Source organism: Rhinoraja longicauda, chromosome 13, assembly GCF_053455715.1.
Source record: "Rhinoraja longicauda isolate Sanriku21f chromosome 13, sRhiLon1.1, whole genome shotgun sequence".
Lineage (NCBI taxonomy): Eukaryota > Metazoa > Chordata > Chondrichthyes > Rajiformes > Arhynchobatidae > Rhinoraja > Rhinoraja longicauda.
Window position 1 is genome coordinate 23,087,171 of NC_135965.1, and position 19,760 is coordinate 23,106,930.

The 19,760-nt window shown below is 47.9% G+C and overlaps 1 protein-coding gene across 1 annotated transcript in view; it reads left to right on the forward strand.

The window, feature by feature from the left end:
- Positions 1–10,981, forward strand: part of slc2a2 (solute carrier family 2 member 2) — a 32,090-nt gene extending 21,109 nt beyond the window's left edge. Inside the window, exons 7-11 of the mRNA XM_078410563.1 lie at positions 153–340; positions 3,451–3,555; positions 4,986–5,087; positions 5,620–5,823; positions 8,076–10,981. Coding sequence (XP_078266689.1) covers positions 153–340; positions 3,451–3,555; positions 4,986–5,087; positions 5,620–5,823; positions 8,076–8,276 — 800 coding nt within the window. The 3' untranslated portion in view covers positions 8,277–10,981. The remainder of the gene's footprint in view (positions 1–152; positions 341–3,450; positions 3,556–4,985; positions 5,088–5,619; positions 5,824–8,075) is intronic.
- The last annotated feature ends 8,779 nt before the right edge of the window (positions 10,982–19,760 follow it).

Genomic DNA, 19,760 nt, shown 5'->3' on the forward strand with positions numbered 1-19,760 from the left:
TGAGTATTTTCAGTGAAATCAGTTTTGATTTCCAATTTTCCACCGTGAATTTTCTTTTGCATGCGTCTTGAGCCAATTGTCCTGTTAGTTTGTCCGTTTCATGTATATGAGGGGTCCTCCATGAGTCAATGCTGACCTGTCATCCATTGCAGCCTTGTGCAGACTCTTTGGGAGCTCGGACACAGAGAAGCAGATGGCGGAGATGAAGAAGGAGAAGGACGAGTTGGAGAAGGTGCCGAAGGTGTCCATCAGCCAGTTGTTCCGCTCACCCAGTTACCGACAACCCATCACCGTTGCCCTGATGCTGCACATCTCACAGCAGTTCTCTGGAATCAACGCAGTGAGTGAACTCTCCATGGGGTATGGGAAACACTGTCCCATCACACACTCCCAGGGTCAGACACAGAGTGATACTCCCTCTACACTGTCCCATCACACACTCCCAGGGTCAGACACAGAGTGATACTCCCTCTACACTGTCCCATCACACACTCCTGGGATCAGACACAGAGTGAAGCTCCCTCTACACTGTCCCATCACACACTCCCAGGGTCAGACACAGAGTGATACTCCCTCTACACTGTCCCATCACACACTCCCGGGATCAGACACAGAGTGAAGCGTCCTCTACACTGTCCCACCACACACTCCTGGGATCAGACACAGAGTGATACTCCCTCTACACTGTCCCACCACACACTCCCAGGATCAGACACAGAGTGATACTCCCTCTACACTGTCCCATCACACACACCCGGGGTCAGATACAGAGTGATACTCCCTCTACACTGTCCCATCACACACTCCCAGGGTCAGACACAGAGTGATACTCCCTCTACACTGTCCCACCACACACTCCCGGGATCAGACACAGAGTGAAGCTCCCTCTGTACCGTCCCATCACAAACCCCCGAGGTCAGACACAGAGTGATACTCCCTCTACACTGTCCCACCACACACTCCCGGGATCAGACACAGAGTGAAGCTCCTCTACACCATTCCATCAAACACTCCCACGGTCAGGCTCAGAGCGAAGCTCCCTCCACACTCTGCTTGAAGGAAGACGGAGTTGCAAGGTGGAAATAGGTTAAAATCAGTGAAGATCCCTTGGGAGATGTTCGCGTGTGGACTGGGATATCAAGGCAAGACGGTGCAGAGTATAATGACTGCCAACAGCCGTACAGAATGACTTGCACTGGAGACAATGCAGGGAGAGGAGGGCAGAGAGGGTGAACATGACATCGGAATGACAGCCGGAAAGATAGTCGGGTTGTGAGACTGAGCAAGAGCAGAGATAAGGATGGAGAAAGCATCCAAAGTATTACAGTATTATCTGATTTGATTGGTTAGCATGCCAACAGAAGCTTTTCCCTGTACCTCAGTACACGTGACAGTACACATATTTACAGGAGCTTGAAAGCGCGCACCAGCAGACTTGGGAACAGCTCCTTCCCCTCTGTGATCAGGCTTCTGAACGGTCCTTCCATGAGCTAGGGCACTGTCCGATTCACCTCGACATCATTGTGCACATTGGACTTTGTCTCTGGAACTGATGCACTGCAATGCTGAGAAATATTCTGTACTCTGAATCTTCAACCTCTGCTCAGCTTATTGGAATTTCACTTGATTGTATTTATGTTTCATATGATCTGTTTGGATAGCATGCAAAACAAAGCTTTTCACTGTACCTCAGTACATGTGACAATAACAACCTAAACCTAAATAATAAAGCAATACCAGTGTTAGGAGCCCATATGAATCTGTGTGCGTCTGGCTGGATCTATCATGCCTGTAAATAAATAATTGGCTGATTTTGTTATCTTAAATCTGACTTATTAACCGGGGTTATATCACTCCAGCAGAAAATCAATCTGGAGATGAAAAATGTGTCATCTGGTTCATTTTTTCCTCTATCTGACCAACCCACAGTGGCACAGCGGCAGAGACTTGGGTTCAATCCTGACTACGGGTGCTATCCATGTGGAGTTTGCACATTCCCCCTGTGACCCTGTGGGTTTCCTCCGGGTGCTTCGGTTTCCTCCCACACTCCAAAGATGTGAGGGTTTGTCAGTTAATTGGCCTTCTGTAAATTGCCCATAGTGAGTGGATGAGAAAGTGGAATATCACAGAACTAGTGTGGACGGGTGATCGGTGATTGGTGTGGACTCGGTGGGCCGAAGGACTTGTTTCCATGCTGTATTTCTGATCTAAACTAAACTTTGGCCGACAGCAGTTGATGAGGTTACTTATTGAAGGCATTTATTAGTGCCAGTAAATTAGTAATCACAGACCTCCACCAGTGGAGTCCCTTCATCCCAGAGAGCTTTAGAGCCAAGAATGCCTTTTGCTGGTTATGATGCAAAAAACACATCGCTAACTGTTGAATAACAAGATAACAAAAGCAGCAAGGAGGGAATGCTCAGATAATCTGCCTCTGAGGTGGAAATATTGACCCTGGTTTCACGTGGAACCCTCTTCAAGTGTGGGAGCGGTGAGACTTTCCTGAGAGATGGCAGACAGTGTGGTGGTACACAGAGGGTGGCACGACAGGGCAGCACTCCTTGCATGGAGGGGTAGCTGGTGAACAATGCATGGTCTATCTCGGGTACTGACCTCCCCACCATCAAAGAGATCTACAGGAGACCCTGCTTCAAAAAGGCAGCCAACATCATTGGAGACCCACACCAGCCTGGCCACGCTCTTATCTTGTTGCCACCTTCTGGGAAGTGGTATAAGAGCTTGAGAACCGTGACCTCCAGGTTCAAGATCAGCTTCTTCACAGCAACCATCAGGCTCTCCGGTTACTCCAGCGCTTTGTGTCTTTCCTTGATAAATCAGCATCTCCAGTTCTTTGTTTCGACATATCAATGCTAATCCCACTTGCCCCATTCACCCCATATCCCTCTATTTCTTTCCTAACCCAGTTGCTGTCCAGATACATTTCCTAACATTTTATTCTTCCACCATTTCATCTGTCAGCTTTTTCCAGATATTTACAACCTTTCAGAAAAACGTGTCCCTTCTTTCACCAAAATTTACTCCTCAGATCTGGTCTGAACAGTTATTCAAACCAAATCTCAGGTTGTGCCAAGAGTGCAGAATATAGTGTTACAGTGTTACTGTTACAGCGAAAGTGCAGGTAAAAAGGTGCAAGGGCCACAATGAGGTAGATGGGAAGAACAGGATTACATCCTAACATATGGCCTTAACATATGGACCAACCGTTCAATAGTCTGATAACAGATGGGAGGAAGCTGTTCCCTAAGTCTGGTGGTGCATGCTTTCAAGCTTTTGTACCTTCTGTCGGACAGAAGAAGGGAGAATTGCGGATGTCCAGGGTGTGAGTGGTCCCTGATGATTTTGGCTGCTCTTGTCCTTGTCCTGTTGGATGGGTGACTCCCTACATGTCCTCTTGCACTTTGTAACTCCGTGCTCCTCTTTATCCCGCAGATCTTTTACTATTCCACGGCCATCTTCACCCAGGCCGGTATCTCACACCCATCCTACGCCACCATTGGAGTTGGTGTTGTGAACACAATCTTTACCGTGGTCTCGGTGAGTGACCCAGGGGAGCATGGTGTGATCCAGGGGCGATTGCCACATGGGGTTGCTTCACTCTGGACAACTCTCACAATTCTTGTAGACAAATACTTGCAAAGGGAGAATGTAAAAAATTACTGAGAAAAAATGGGGTCGGAAAGAAGGAAAGAGAAGGATGAATTTCCATAACTTCCCACAAACTCATTCAGTCATAGAACTGTACAGAACAGTAAAAGGCCCTTCAGACCACCTTTCCACGCTGACCGAGTTGGCATCCTGGGCGAGTCCCATTTGCCTGCATTTGGCCCATATCCTTCTAAACTCTTCATATCCATATATCTGTCCAAATCCATATACTAAAACTCTCGTTTGTTTGTTCCTGAACTACAGCCAAAACGGTACACGATAGTGCAATAATTTTAGGCCCACCTTACTCACCATCGTCCCATTGGTGCTAATGGAAGAAGTTTCATTTTTAAAATTATTCACATTTTAAAGTTTAAATCTATCTCCTAGGGGTGGAGGGAGGAGGGAGGATAAGGGGGGATGGAGTGGGGGGAGAGGGTGGGGAGCGGGGGGAGAGGGAGGGGTGGGGTGGGGTGGAGAGGAGAGGAGGGGAGGAGAGGAACAGGGTGCTGCACCAATGCAGGAGAGGTTTGGGCCCAACGGGTCCACTTGGTCTAGTATCTTTTAAAATTCGTATTCCCTTTTACAACTTCCTCTGGCAGCTCATTCCAGATATAAACTATCCTCTGAGTGAAAAGGTTGCCCCCAAGGTCCCTCTTAAATCTTTCCCCTCTCACCTTAAGCCTGTGCCCTCTAGTTTTAGAATCCTCTACCTTTGGGAAAAAGAGAGTGAGCACTCACTCTATCCATGCCCGTCCCTCAGTGTATCAGCACCAGTAGATGCTCACTCAGCAGGATACAGCACGGAAACAGGCTCAACTCATCCTCCAGGTGCTCCGGCTTCCTCCCACATGGCAAGGGCATGTGGGCTTGTAGGTTAATTGCCTCTCTGTAAATTGAGTGGATGAGAAAGTGGGATAATATAGAAATAATATGAACGGGTGATCGATGGGCCTGGTTCCATACTGTAACTATAAACTAAACTAAGCTAAAGGAACACTAAACTTAAACTTAAACTAAAACTACAAGTAAAACTAAAACAACATTAAAAAAAAACTAGTCTGAAGAAGGGTCTCGACGCGAAACGTCACCATTTCTTCTTTCCTGAGATGCTGCCTGACCTGCTGAGTTACTCCAGCATTTTGTGAATTAAAAGAAACTAGAAAATCTAATACAAAACTAAACTAAATCTAAACTAAAAAATATCTAAACGGAACTAAAACTAAACCACTAAAAAAAATGAAACTTAAAACTAAGTTGAATCTAAAGGGTAAGGCAGCTGCTCAGTCTAACGTGTGTGTGTGTATGTGTCTCCGTAGGTTTTCCTGGTGGATCACGCTGGTCGCCGCAGCCTGTTTATCGTAGGCCTGGCCGGGATGTGCGTCTGTGCCATCTTCATGACCTGTGGGCTGGCCCTGCAGGTGAGAGTGGGCTCCGTGTTACAACCTCAGACCCCAGGCCCTTGAACGCCTCGACCCCGCGGCACAACCCCGATGAGGGGTGATCAGCCTGAAGAAGGGTCCCGACCCGAAACATCGCCTATCACTGTTCTCCAGAGATGCTGCCTGACCTGCTGAATTACTCCAGTACTTTGTGTCTTTTTATTGTTAACCACCATCTGCAGTTCCTTGTGTCTACAAGAAACAGAGGACATAGGTTTAAGGTGAGAGGGGAGAGATTTAATAGGAATCTCAGGGGTAACCCTTTCAAACAGAGGATTGTGAGTATATGGCACAAACTGCCAGAGTAGGTTGTTGAGGCATTTAAATGACAGGTACATGGACAGGAAAGGTGTAGAGGGATGTGGGCCAAATAATGATAAATGGGACCAGTGTAGATGGGTAATCTTAGTCGGCATGAATGAATTGGGCCGAAGGGCCTGTTTCCATGCTGTGTGACTCTAAATGCATCTCACTGTACCTCACTGACCTCCATCTCTTCCTCTTGTCTCAGCATACCTTTACCTGGATGAGTTACCTCAGCATGTCGGCCATCTTTATCTTTGTGGCCTTCTTTGAGATTGGGCCGGGCCCCATCGCATGGTTCATTGCAGCAGAGCTCTTCAGCCAGGGCCCGCGGCCGGCCGCAGTCACCATCGCAGGGTTCTGCAACTGGACCTGCAATTTCCTGGTGGGAATGTGTTTTCCGTACATCGAGGTAAGACCCTCCGCGGCGCCAGAGCCACCCACCAAGCGTCCCCCTCGCCTGGTGCAGCAGTGGAGCCACTGCTCTAGAGACCCTGGTTCAATCCTGACCTTGGGTGCTGTCTCTGTGTGTGTGTGTGTGTGTGTGTGTGTGTGTGTGTGTGTGTGTGTGTGTGTGTGTGTGTGTGTGTGTGTGTGTGTGTGTGTGTGTGTGTGTGTGTGGAGTTTGCCCTGTGACCACGTGGGTTTCCTCCAGGTGCTCTGGTTTCTTCCCACATCCCAAAGACTTGAGGGTTTGTAGGTTAATTGGCCTTCTGTAAATTGCCCTTCTGTAAATTGCCCCTTGTGTGTAGGAAGTGGATGAGAAAGGGGAATAACATAGAACGAGTGTGAACTGGTGATCGTTGCTTAGAGTGGACACAGTGGGCCAAAGGGCCTGTTTCCATGCCGTCAACGGTTTCTTTAATGTCACGTGTAGCAAGGTACAGTGAATTTAGCTCAGTAAGTCTATCACCGTACATATGCACCATCCCCGGTTAGTGCCACCCTCTGTGTACCATCACGCTGGGTCGAGATGCAAGAGGTGCCAGTTTGGTGCCAGTTTACAGTGCCAGCTGCCAAGGCGTGCTGCATCTTTCAAGCAATTAAAGGTGCTTTCTTTCACTGTGGTGGCACCCCACCAGCAATGCCCAGCCTGGCTTTGCAACACCTCGGGACCACCCCACCCCCCCCCCTCTCCCCCTGCTCCCCAAAACCAGGCACACCAATAGTCCGGAGCCCCCAGGACTGGGGTGGCACCGATTGCCAGTTTTCTGGACTATTGAATGCCATTTCCTTTCACATCCCAATGCACTTTTTGGAACATTGCACCATACGATAATACATTTTCAAGTGGATGAGGAAATTTGCAAGGGAACGTGGGAAACCGGGCTCAGTGTTACAAGGGATCGTAGGAACACTGAGGTGTGTTTGACACAGAGGGTTGTGAGTGTCTGGGACACACTGCCAGGAGTGGTGGTGGAGGCAGAAATGATAGTGGTGTTTGAGGGGATGGTGGATAGGCATGGATATGCAGGGAATGGAGGGATTATGGATCAGGTGCAGGCGTTTAGCATTTGGTCTTGGCATCCTGTTCAGCACAGATATTGTGGGCTGAAGGACCTGTTCCTGTGTTCCTGATTAACTTGGGAAAGTTTCAGGAAATCATGGGATTCAGGCCAACAGTGTTACGTAGAACATAGCTCAGGAACAGGGCCTTGACCCACAATTCTGGTGCCAAACATGATGCCAGGTTAAGCTAATCGCATCTGCCTGCATGTGATCCATATCCCTCCATTCCCTGCATATCCATGTGCCTGACAAAAAGCCTCTTAAACACCACTACATTGTACTTGCTTCCACCACCATCCCCCCCCGGCAGCACATTCCAGGCACACACCATTCTTTGTGTACATTTGCTCTTGCCACCTTACAGCTGTGCCCTCAAGTCTTTGATATTTCCACCCTGGGGGGGGAAAAGATTCTGACAGTCTACCTATCCATGTTGGCAGAGAGCACAGGGACTGGGACCCCAGTAAGTGGGAATGCAACATGTAAAACATCTGGTAAGACAGATGCTGAAACATCACGATTTCCAAAATGAAGGATAGTGGATCATTGGAGCATTATTGACTGAATTGTGTGATGGTACAGGGCCATGTGGTGAGAGCGGGACTATGGCATTAGTATAGGACTGATACAGGGCTGTGGGGATTAGTGTTAGATTGGTCACCAGAGTAAGGGTGGCACAGTGGCGCAGAGGTAGATTTGCTGCCTCACATCGTCAAAGACCCAGGTTCGATCCTGACCATGGGTGCTGTCTATAAGGAGTTTGTACATTTTCCCTGTGACCACGTGGGTCTTATCTGGGTGCTCCGGTTTCCTCCTACATTTTTCAAAGACGTGCAGGTTTGTAGATTAAGTGGCTTCAGTTAAAATTTTGTTGTAAATTGGCCCTAGTGTGTAGGAGAGTGCCAGCGTATGGGGTGATCGCTGCTCGGCATGGATTGGCCTACTTCCTGCTCGGCCAGGGGCCTACTTCCGCATTGTATCTCAAAGGTCTAAAGTAAAGTCCAAGTAAAGCTGGCCTTACCTAGGAATAGATGACCTCTCGCACTTTTTAAACATCCGACTGAAAGTGGGAATGGGATTGGACTCAATGATATGTAGCCCGGTTGACCCCACACGTGACAACGCTCTCTCCATTCTCCCTCTCTGTCTCCCCAGGAGCTGTGCGGCCCGTACGTGTTTATCATCTTCGCCTGCCTGCTCCTGGGCTTCACCCTGTTCACCTACTTCAGGGTGCCGGAGACCAAGGGCAAGACCTTCGAGCAGATCGCCGAGGGGTTCCGCCGCAAGAAGCCCTCATCGCAACAGCTCAAAGCCTCTGCCATGGAGCTGGAACACCTGGGCAGTACGGAGGCCTAATGGTGAGGCCTCTCTGGCTCACTGCCATGCGCAGGAACTGGAGCGTGGGGCCAGGCAGCCACTGAGCCATTGTTTACACTCTTCTCTGGGCCTGGGGGAGAAGCTGAACTATCCGGCCTGCTCAAGCAAGAGTAAGGAGGGAGAAGGATTATCCAGTTTGGGAAGGATTGTCGTGGACACTCGATGTTCGGCGTCCCACAGTTAGGACTTGCTTTATCTCGGAACTGAAGTCAGATCTTGGAACATTGCTGCCTGAAATAATCTGTCGGTTTGTGTATTCTTCGCACGCCTTCACTTCTACACGTTGGAGAGAGGGAGGAGATTGTAGAATTGAACACATTCTCAGGTCTATGACAATCTTGCTGCTGTTTTGTGTGAGGGGGACGATGGGAGCATGTAGGCCAGGTAGTAACGGGGCTGATGCTAAGCTAGGGCCGGAGATTCCCCTCCGGGCTTCGGTCAAAACCTGTGGTTTAGCTTCTGTCAAACTGTCGCTCTGCAAGACCCCTGTGTCTGAAGCAGGGTCCCAACCCGAAACGTCACCCATCTTTTTTCTCCAGAGATGCTGCATGACCCGTTGAGTTACTCCAGCACTTTGCGTCTATCTTCCGAAAGTCAGCGTCGTTTTGGTGTCACTGGGGTGTTGAAGCTCAACTCTGGCATGTGTTGGGCCCCACAACACATTAGCATGCAATGCAAAGCTTTGCACAGTACCTCCAAAAGACTTCTGAAGCCAGAGGGTGGTAAATCTGAGAATTCATTGCGGCAGGCAGCGGTGGAGGCCAAGTCAAGTCTTGGGTGGAGATTGACAGATTCTGGATTAGTAATGGCAACAAAGGTTACAGGGAGAAGGCAGGAGAATGGGGTTCAAATGGAAAGATAGATCTGCCATGATCAAATGGTGCAGTAGACTCAATGGGCTGAATTAGAGTCACAGAGTAATACAGTGTGGAAACAGGCCCTTCAGTCCAACACGCTGACCGACATGCCCCATCCATACGAGTCCCACCTGTCCGCGTTTGGCGTATCTCTTTAAACCTATTTTGTTCATATATGTATCCAAATGTTTCTAAAACATTGTGATAGTACCTCCTGTGGCAGCTCATTCCATACACCCACCACACTTTGTGTAAAATAAAATACCCCTTGGGTTCCTATTAAATCTTTCCCCTCCCACCCCCTCCTCCCCGACCCCACCTTAAATTCTTCTCCTTTGTCTTATGGTGCACATGACGGTAATAAACCAAAACCTTACTCCATGGGAATAGATGATCGGCTGGTTGGAGCGGAGTGGTCAGGGAGGTGTGGGTCACTCACTGACCCAATGACACCATGGTAGTGGCCCACGTTACCCACACCTCTGACCCTCACCATCCCCTCTGCGCAATTGTACATAGCACCAAGACCAGTATTATTAGTTAACTAGAATTCCACCGATATTTAACATATCAGCTCTCAATGGGTCGGTAACGAAGGTATGCATAGGGAGAGTGGAGGTTGCTACCCTCTAGAGGTGAGGGTGAGGGAGGCAGTGTGGGCTGGGGCAGGAGGGAGGTGGGCAAAAGTTAGGGCTGTCTGCTCAGGAGCTGTGCTGAAGCCCAGCATTCAGGCCTCAGCCTGAGAGAGGGAAGGGTTCTAGGCCACAGACCTGAAAGGCCCAGACTAAGCATCAGGCCTGAGAGGCCCAGGTTTTAGGGGATCTCAGGTTTAAAAGAGGCCCAGGCTTCAAGTCATAGGCCTGAGGGAAGGAAGGGTTCTGGGCTTCAGCCATGAGTATGGTTGCCAACTGTCCCGTATTAGCCGGAACATCCCATATTTTGGGCTAAATTGGTTTGTCCCGAATGGGACCGCAATTGTCCCATATTAGTAGGGTTGCCAACTTCCTCACTCCCAAATAAGGGACAAAGAGTGATGTCACCATCCTGCACCCAATGTGACCTCACCCAGACAGCGGCCATGTGCTCCCGCTCCAACAATGGCGGCCGCCCAGGCTGGGAGACGGGCTGCTCCACAACCTCCGTTAAGTGGCGCCCAGGGCCTCCAGAGCTAAAATGTCGGAAACGTAGAGTGTCGGGACATAAACTGTCGGGACCTACAGCATTGGGTCCTACCGTGTCGGGGCATACAGCGTCCGGGCCTACAGCGCCCCACAGGCTTAAGACGGTATTATGATGTCACCTTATCCCGTATTTGGAAGTGAGAAAATTGGCAATCCGAGGCATGAGGGAGGCCAAGGCTACAGGGCTCAAGCCTGAGAGAGGCTCAGATTCCTGGCCTTAGGCCTGGCAGAAACCCATGCTGCAGGTCTCAGTTCTGAGGGAAGGGTTCTAGGCTCCAAGCTTGAGGGAGGCCCAGTCTCCGGGCCTTGGGCCTGATGGAGGTCCAGTCTCCAGGCCTCCACCTGTGCGTCAGGGGTTGAACCAGTCCAAGGCTGGGATTGCTAAACTCTTCCTCCATGCTGTGGGTTTGGGCAAGGCCCTGGGGAGCACAGCTATGGATCGGGAGCGTCCATCGCTCCATCGCTACAGTTACTGGGCTCCCATCTGTTGAGCAGATAGGTACACACAGAAACCCCACCCCCACATCCCACACACCCTGTGTAATTTTAACTAAAATGTGATTTTTATTTTAAGAAATTGTTAAAATTTCTTCATGTAATTCAGTGGATTTTAACTGCGAGAGTTTTGTCTCCAATAAAGTGAACTTTAACAAGAAAGGTATTTTTGATTAACTTTGTTCCACCCTGGGAAGGGTGGGGAGGAAAGAGGCTGTGGTAACGGAGTGTGACACGGAGTGAAGCTTCCTCAGTCTGAAGAAGGGTCCCGAACCGAAACGTCCCCTATCTATGTTCTCCACAGATGCTACCTGATCCACTGCGTTACTCCAGCATTTTGTGTCTCTTTTTGTAAACCAGCAACTGCAGTGCCTTGCGTCCATGTTTGAGGAGGAAATCAACATTTCAGGTCAGGCTGCCTCCAGCAGTTTGGTCAAGATTCCAGAGCCTTTAGTTCCTCGTGTCCATTCCTCTGTACATTCCCTCCACAGATGCTGCTCGAGCACGGAGATCCCCGAGCACTTTGTTTTTTTGCTCAAGGTTCCAGCATCTGCAGTTCCTTGCGAATTCTTCTCAAAATATGCCCACTTTGAAGAAGTTCCCCTTCTTTCGCCATCCATCTGTCTCCTTACTGCAGCAGTCTGAAGAGAGGTCCTGACTCAAAACGCCATCTGTCCATTCCCTCCACAGATGCTGCCTGACCTGCTCCAGCACTTTGTTTTGCTCAACATTCCAGCATCTGCAGTTCCTTGTGTCTCTATTTTACCCCTTCTCCTCCACCAATCTGAAGTAGGGTCCCGACCCGAATTGTGGTCTGTCCATTTACCCCCACAGATGCTGCTTGACCCGTTGAGTTTCTCCAGCACCTTGTTGTTCACTGAAAGTTCGCTCAGGTTTATGTGAAGTCCTGTGTACGATTTGCGTGCTAACATTTGGAGGTGTTTTTTGCAGGTGATGTGTTCATTTTTATCATTTTGAGGAAAGATTAGCCACAAGGCACAGAGTTCTTGGTCACTCTGTACACAGCTGATAAAGGCTGTTTAAAAAGTACCAGGATATTAATGCTATGGAAATAATTTATTTACTTGCACTTTGAACAGGACATGAGAGCAAACTCAATATTTCACAAGCAGCTGAAGGGATGCAGACTGAGAAAGTCCAACACAAGCCTCATTAATGACCTGGCAAGTGATTCGTTTAAAGATGAAAATCAATCATGAAACGCAGTTGGCATGTGTGTAATTCTATCCCGTGTGCTTGGCATGTTAAATGTTGGAGAATTCTGAATGCCAGCAACATGCTTAGTATCAATGCATGCTAAGTATGCAACAATACATGCTTAGTATCTTTCAGCTGGAAAGAGTGCAGAGAAGATATACAAGGATCGTGCCAGGAATCGACGGCCTGAATTACAGGGAGAAGTTGAGCAGGCGAGGATTTGGAGAGCAAGAGGCTGAGGGGTGATCTTATAGAGGTGTAAAATCACGAGGGGAATAGATAGGGTGAATGCACACAGGGTTTTATCCCAGGGTAAGGGAATCAAGAACAAGTGGATATAACTTTAGGTAAGAGAAAAGATTAGAGAATGTTGTGTAAATGGAATGAGCTGCCAGAGGAGGTATTTAAGCAGGTACTGTAACAACATTTAAATGACATTTGGACAGACATATGGATAGGAGAGGTTTAGAGAGATGTGCCCAAACCTGGGCAGGTAGGCCAAATGTAGGTTGGGCATCTTGGTCAGCATGGAAAAGTTGGGCCAAAGGGTCTGTTTGCATGCTGGATGACTCTAGCCGATGGATTGTGCTATATCCGCATCTCTCTCTGATTTCTTGAGGTCCTGAGCCGGGAAGAAAAGTCCAAGATCTGAAACGTTGATTATTTGTCTCTATCCACAGTTGCTGCCCGACCTGCTGAGTGTTCCAGGGTTTTCTGCTCCTGGTAAAATCCTTGCCACGACAACATGTTATGTGTTCTCGCTCTCCAGGGGACACACACATCTCCAGGGAGCTCACCCTCCAGCTGGGAAGGTAGACACAAAATGCTGGACTAACTCAGCGGGTCAGGCAGAATCTCTGGAGAGAAGGAATGGGTGATGTTTCGGGTTGAGACCCTTCTTCAGTCCAGATGGGAATGTCACCGACTGGAACATTGGTTTAGAGGGACATGGGCCAGACATGACCAGGTGGGAGCAGCATGTTCGGCATGGACAAGTTGGGCCGAAGGGCCTGTTTTCAAACTGTATGACTCTATGACCAGAGGTGACCAATGGTCAGTGCCTGGTTGTATTTTCCAGTTGATTTCCAGCTTAAACATTAAATTTACATGACAGAATTTTTTGCCTGGAATCTCTTAAGGTACTTGTTAAGTTTGTGGCTCCAAATCTCAAGCTACTGCATTAATGCAAAATTTATAAACTGCTTGAATCAGTTACGGAGCAATTTGTAGTGATTCAAAGGGCAGTGGAATCAATCGATGTTATTGATTCATTTATAGGACACGGCTATCACAGGAGCAGCATAGTGGCGCAGCAGTAGAGTTGCTGCCTCACAGTGCCAGAGTCCCCCGGGTTCAATCTTGCCCTTGAGTGCTGTCTGTATGGAGTTTGCACGTTCTCCTTGTGACTGTGTGGATTTTCTCTGTGTGCTCCGGTTTCCTCTCACATCTCATAGACATGCAGGTTTGTGGGTTAATTGGCTTCTGTAAATTGTCACTGGTCGGCGCAGACTCATTGGGCCGAAGGCCCTGTTTCCACACTGTATCTGTAAACTAAACTAAGGAGCCATTGATCTCTGATGTATCACATTGAGCTGAGCTGGTCCAGAGGAGATTGGGAGTAGGCTCGGACAGGGGAAGTAAGCAGAATCCTTCTCCTCGGTGATTCCAATGGTCTCTCGGACCATGTGGAAATGTCAAGAGTTAAGAGAGTTCACGGCACCAGGAACCGAGCAATGAAACTCTTACTTGTGGTAGCCTACCAGGCACATTGATGAAATCAAGTAGAAACTATATACAATAATCAGTAAAACATTAAATGAATAAACAGTAATATTGATAACCAGACCCTGATAGACCAAACTAAAGTCCATTGTGCAACCTATACAAAGTCCATCGTAGATTGATGCTGAGAATTCTGTAAAAAATAAGGCGGCACAGTAGTAAAGTTGCTGCCTTACAGCGCCAGGGACCAGGAGTTGAATCTGATATCACCTTCAGTTGGCGCAAACTGCAAGAAATAATGGAGGCTGCACGTCAGACACCATGAGGAAGGGCAGCATCTCCCTCACCTACAGGCAGAAGGGAGAGAAAGATGACCTCAGGAATTGGAGACCCATCTCGCTGCTACATATGGACTGTAAGATCGTGTTCAAGGCGATCGCCAACCGGGTCAAATCTTTTCTGGGACTGGTGATCCACCTGTGCTGTACCTGGCAGGATAATCTCGGACAGCCTGGCACTGCTCAGGGATACCAGCATGCAGGACAGAGGGGTGGACTCCTGCCTGGTCTGCTTGGACCAGGAGAAGGCCAGGGTGGGTGGTATATGGTGTCCTTTACCTCGGGTACCTGAGGTAGGGGAATCAAGAACTAGACGGCATAGGTTTAAGGTGAGAGGGGAAAGATTTAGTAGGAACCTGAGGGGCAACTTTTTAACACTGAGGGTGGTGGGTGTCTGGAACGAGATGCCAAAGGAGGTAGTTGAGGCAGGTACTGTAACAATGTAGACAAATGTGTAGATGGGGCACCTTGGTCGATGTGGGCAAGTTGGGCTGTGGGCCTGTTTCTGTGCTGTATGACTCAATGACCAAGTCCTTTGTAAGGATATTGAACACGGACATACTGGAGAGCGTAGAGAAGAGTTACGTGGATGTTGCCACGTTTTGAGCTAAAGGGAGAGGTTGTTTATGAGGATGATTTATGAGAATATTGCCAGGACATGAAGGCCTGAGCCATAGGGAGAGGTTGGACAGGCTGGGTCTTTATTCCACAGAGTGCAGGAGGATGAGGGGTGATCTTGTAGAGGTATATAAAATCATGAGGGGAATAGATAAGGTGAATGCACCCAGGGTAGGGTAATCAAGTACTAGAGGACAAAGGTTTAAGGTGAGAGGGGCAAGTTTTAATAGGAATCTGGGGGGGAGGGATATTTCACACAGGGTGGTGTGTATATTGATCGACCTGCCGGAGGAGGTAGTTGAGACAGGTACTATAACAGCTTTTAACAGATATTTGGATAGGGAAATGGACAGGACAAGTTCAGGGGGAGAGGGTGAAGTGCGGGCAGGTGGGACTAGCGTAGATGTGGCATGGACGCTTTGGGCAGAATGGCCTGTTTCTGGGCTCTGACTGTAACTCAGGCCTTTGACTGGATATCACCCATGAACATGATGCACGGGATCTCCAAAATGAGCTTTGGGGACGGAGTCAGGTACTGGATCCGGCTGCTAAGTCACTAAGCAGTGGCTGTTTTGATCACATTGCAGTTGGTGGCATTAACAGAGCAAGGCCCAGAATACCACAGAAGACTGTGTGATGCTGAAAGGTAGGCCATTAATGTATGAGTGTTGTGTGGGCATAGGGAAGACAGTGATCATCCAGGCTCTGCCTGCCTCTCCAATCACTCCATATTCATTCACACCCAGTGGGAGTTGACAATTATTTATTTCCCAAAATATACAGCATTTAGAAAAAGTGCAACATAATGCAGTGTGTTTGTATTCACCCGTTCACGGCTCATTGCACCTTTTACATGATTCACGTTAGGTTCAACGGTGCTTTTAGTTATTTTCATCGTCTCATCTCGTCCACCATGAGAATTAAGATTCGGCCCAAAAAGAAACATCAAAACCAGAACACTATCAAGAAATTCAATGTGGGCGTCCTTCAAGACATCAACCATGTACAGAAGTTTCAACAAAAGCTTCAAGAACAACTACCCCAACAAACCCCACCATCTGTCGAAGAACACTGGAATCTATTGAAGAAAGCTATCATCGCCCCCTGTAAGGAAACAATTGGGTTCAAGTCAAAAAAACATCAGGATTGGTTAGACGATAATGACAAACAACTCCAACAACTCATCGATGAAAAGAGAAAAGCTTTCATCACCTAACAAAATGACCAACAGTCGGCTTCCAAAAGGAAGTGCTATCAGGAATGCAAGGCTAGAGTCCAGAAGAGCACCCAAAACCTGAAAACCCAATGGTGGAGGGAGAAAGCTCAGGAAATCCAACAACTAGTAGACGCCAACGCCACTCGTGGCTTTTTCAACGCAACTAAAGCCATTTTTAGCCCATCCACTCATGGTCAAGCCCCTCTCAAAAGCAAAGATGGTCCACCATCCTGAAGAGCAATGCTGATATTAATTCTAGATTGAGGGAGCACTTTGAAGATCTTCCAAATCAAACCGCTTCATGTGATCAACAACATTCCAAAGCAGCCCGCTGATGACTCCCTAAGCAGAATACCATCACTTGAAGAAGTCAAGCAAGCCATCAAAACCTTGAAAACAAGGGAGCTGGATTTGACAGAATACCAGCCAAGGTCTACAAAATTGGAGGTAACCTGCTCCATTAAGATCTGGATAAATGAAGGCGCACCAGGAGACTTTAGAGACTCAGCAATCGTTACCATCTACAAAAGGAAAGGCGATTGATCTGACTGCGGAAACTATCGTGGAATTTCCCTGTTAGCAACAGCAGGCAAGGTCCTCACCCGCGTCATGAACAACCGACTCAAGCCTTTAGCCAAGAAGATCCTTCCGGAGACAGAAGCCGGTTTTAGACCATCACGTGGGACAGCCGACATGATCTTCACAATGCGTCAACTACAAGAAAAATTTCATGAACAACATGGCATTCATCGACCTCACTAAGGCCTTTGACTCAGTATCAAAGGTACTCTTATGGGACGTCCTATCCACCTATGGATGTCCTGAAAAGTACATTTGAATCCTAAGACTCCTCCACGATGACATGCTTGCCACAGTCATGGCCAGTAACAGCAAGTGCGAGCCTTTTAAAGTCAGATCAGGAATGAAACAGGAATGCATGATTGCCCCAACATTGTTCACCATCTTCATTGTGACAACCATCCACATCATCAAGGACGACCTACCCCCAGGGATCAAAATCATCTACAGAACAGATGGCAGACTTTTTAATCTTGCCCGTCTCAAGTCCAAGACTAAGACATCTACGAGCTCTCTCAGTGAGTTCCAACACGCAGACTACAACTGTGGTGCAGCTCTCTCAGAAAATCATCTGCAACAGATCCTGACTGTCTTCAACAGTGTATACACGAAACTTGGACTTACCATCAACAAGAAGACTCAGGTTATCTACCAATCGTCACCAACTGAGACAAATAGACAATAGACAATAGGTGCAGGAGGAGGCCATTCGGCCCTTCGAGCCAGCACCGCCATTTAATGTGATCATGGCTGATCATTCTCAATCAGTACCCCGTTCCTGCCTTCTCCCCATACCCCCTGAATCCGCTATCCTTAAGAGCTCTATCCAGCTCTCTCTTGAATGCATTCAGAGAATTGGCCTCCACTGCCTTCTGAGGCAGAGAATTCCACAGATTCACAACTCTCTGACTGAAAAGGTTTTTCCTCATCTCAGTTCTAAACGGCCTACCCCTTATTCTTAAACTGTGGCCCCTTGTTCTGGACTCCCCCAACATTGGGAACATGTTTCCTGCCTCTAACGTGTCCAACCCCTTAATAATCTTGTATGTTTCGATAAGATCCCCTCTCATCCTTCTAAATTCCAGTGTATACAAGCCTAGTCGCTCCAGTCTTTTAATATACGACAGTCCCGCCATTCCGGGAATTAACCTAGTAAACCTACGCTGCACGCCCTCAATAGCAAGAATATCCTTCCTCAAATTTGGAGACCAAAACTGCACACAGTACTCCAGGTGCGGTCTCACTAGGGCCCTGTACAACTGCAGAAGGACCTCTTTGCTCCTATACTCAACTCCTCTTGTTATGAAGGCCAACATTCCATTGGCTTTCTTCACTGCCTGCTGTACCTGCATGCTTCCTTTCAGTGACAGATGCACTAGGACACCCAGATCTCGTTGTTCGTTCCCTGTTCCTAACTTGACACCATTCAGATAATACTCTGCCTTCCTATTCTTTCCACCAAAGTGGATAACCTCACACTTATCCACATTAAACTGCATCTGCCATGCATCCGCCCACTCACACAACCTGTCCAAGTCACCCTGCAACCTCATAGCATCTTCCTCACAGTTCACACTCCCACCCAGCTTTGTATCATCTGCAAATTTGCTAATGGTACTTTTAATCGGAAAGAACCGTCAATTCAACTTGGTGAAACAACCCTGGAAAATGTGGATCACTTTACGTACTTTGGAAGTCACCTCTCCTCCAATGTCGACCTTGATGACGAGATCCAATATCGTCTTAAGTGTGCTGGAACAGCTTTTGGACGTCTACAAACGAGAGTCTTTCAAAATCGTGACATCCGAACAGACACCAAAATGTTAGATTACAAAGCGGTGGTGATTCCAAGGCTCCTGTATGCATCAGAAACCTGGACAACATATCCAACGCCATCTGAAAACACTTGAAAAGTTCCATCAACGATGTCTTCGAAGCAGCTTGAATATCAGCTGAGAAGACAGAAGAACCAACGTCAGTGTGCTGAATGAAGCAAAAACATCAAGGACCGAAGCCTTCGTCATCAAGAACCAACTAAGATGGAGCGGTCATGTTGTTCGGATGGAAGACGGTCGTCTACCAAAGCAAACCTTCTACTCCCAGCTTAAAGAAGGCAAACGTAAAAGAGGCGGACAAAAGAAGAGATTCAAAGACGCCTTAAAAGCCAGCATGAAGAAATGTGAAATCGACATCGACAATTGGGAAATCAATGCCAAGGACAGGAAACTCTGGCGAACCATCATCCAAAAAGGAACAGCGACCTTCAAAGCCAACAGATGCGCAGAATTAGAAGGAAAGAGAAGTAAATCGAAAGAGAGGCAGCAACAACCAAAGCCCGATCTGACATCTGGAATTACCTGCCCTGAATGCCGAAGAACTTTCAAAGCCAGGATTGGACTCATAAGCCACCTGAGAGTTCATAAAAACAATGGAATGTAGACCATCATCCTCGACCACGAGGGATAGCCACGACGACAATGGTGCTTTTATTTATTTTTTGAATAATTTTTACCGAAGCTAATTAACCTGCAAACCCGTACGTTTTTGAAGTGTGGGAGGAAACTGGAGCACCTGGAGAAAACCCACACCATCACAGAGAGATGTGTGGCATCTCCATACAGGCAGCACCCATAGTCTGGAACGAATCTGGGGCTGTGAGGCAGCAACTCCACCAATGCGCCACTGTGCTGCACCTTGAACTATGCTCCTGGATAACGCTAGCTAATAATTATTCTAATAAATCCAAATATCTCCAGCTGATTGAAAGCAAATAAACATAACATTTATTACACCCATAAAGGTTAATGAAGCTGCCCTTCCGGTGATGCTGACCCAAGGAATCTGATGACTGGCAGAATTCCTCTGTGGCCCTGCCTGACACGTCCCCGGTACATGGGAAGTTCCTGCATGTAACGGCGGGCACGTGGGGCCTGGCCAATGCTTCACGTGTTTCTCCATTGAAAGACTCGGCCAATGATGTGAACTGGGGCCCTCTCCTCGTGTTTGTGGGTTCTGGGCATCATCGCCGGGCTGGAACTATTATGTATCTCAGTTGATAGCGTGAATGCAGAGTCTTGGAGGTTAGTTTTAGGTTAGTTTATTATTGTCATGTGTACCAAAAGCTTTTTGTTTGCTATCCAGTCAGTGAAAAGACCATACATGATTATGATCAAGCCATCCACAGTGTACAGATACCTGATAAGGGTAAAGTCCAGGACCACTCTCCAGTTGTTGATAGG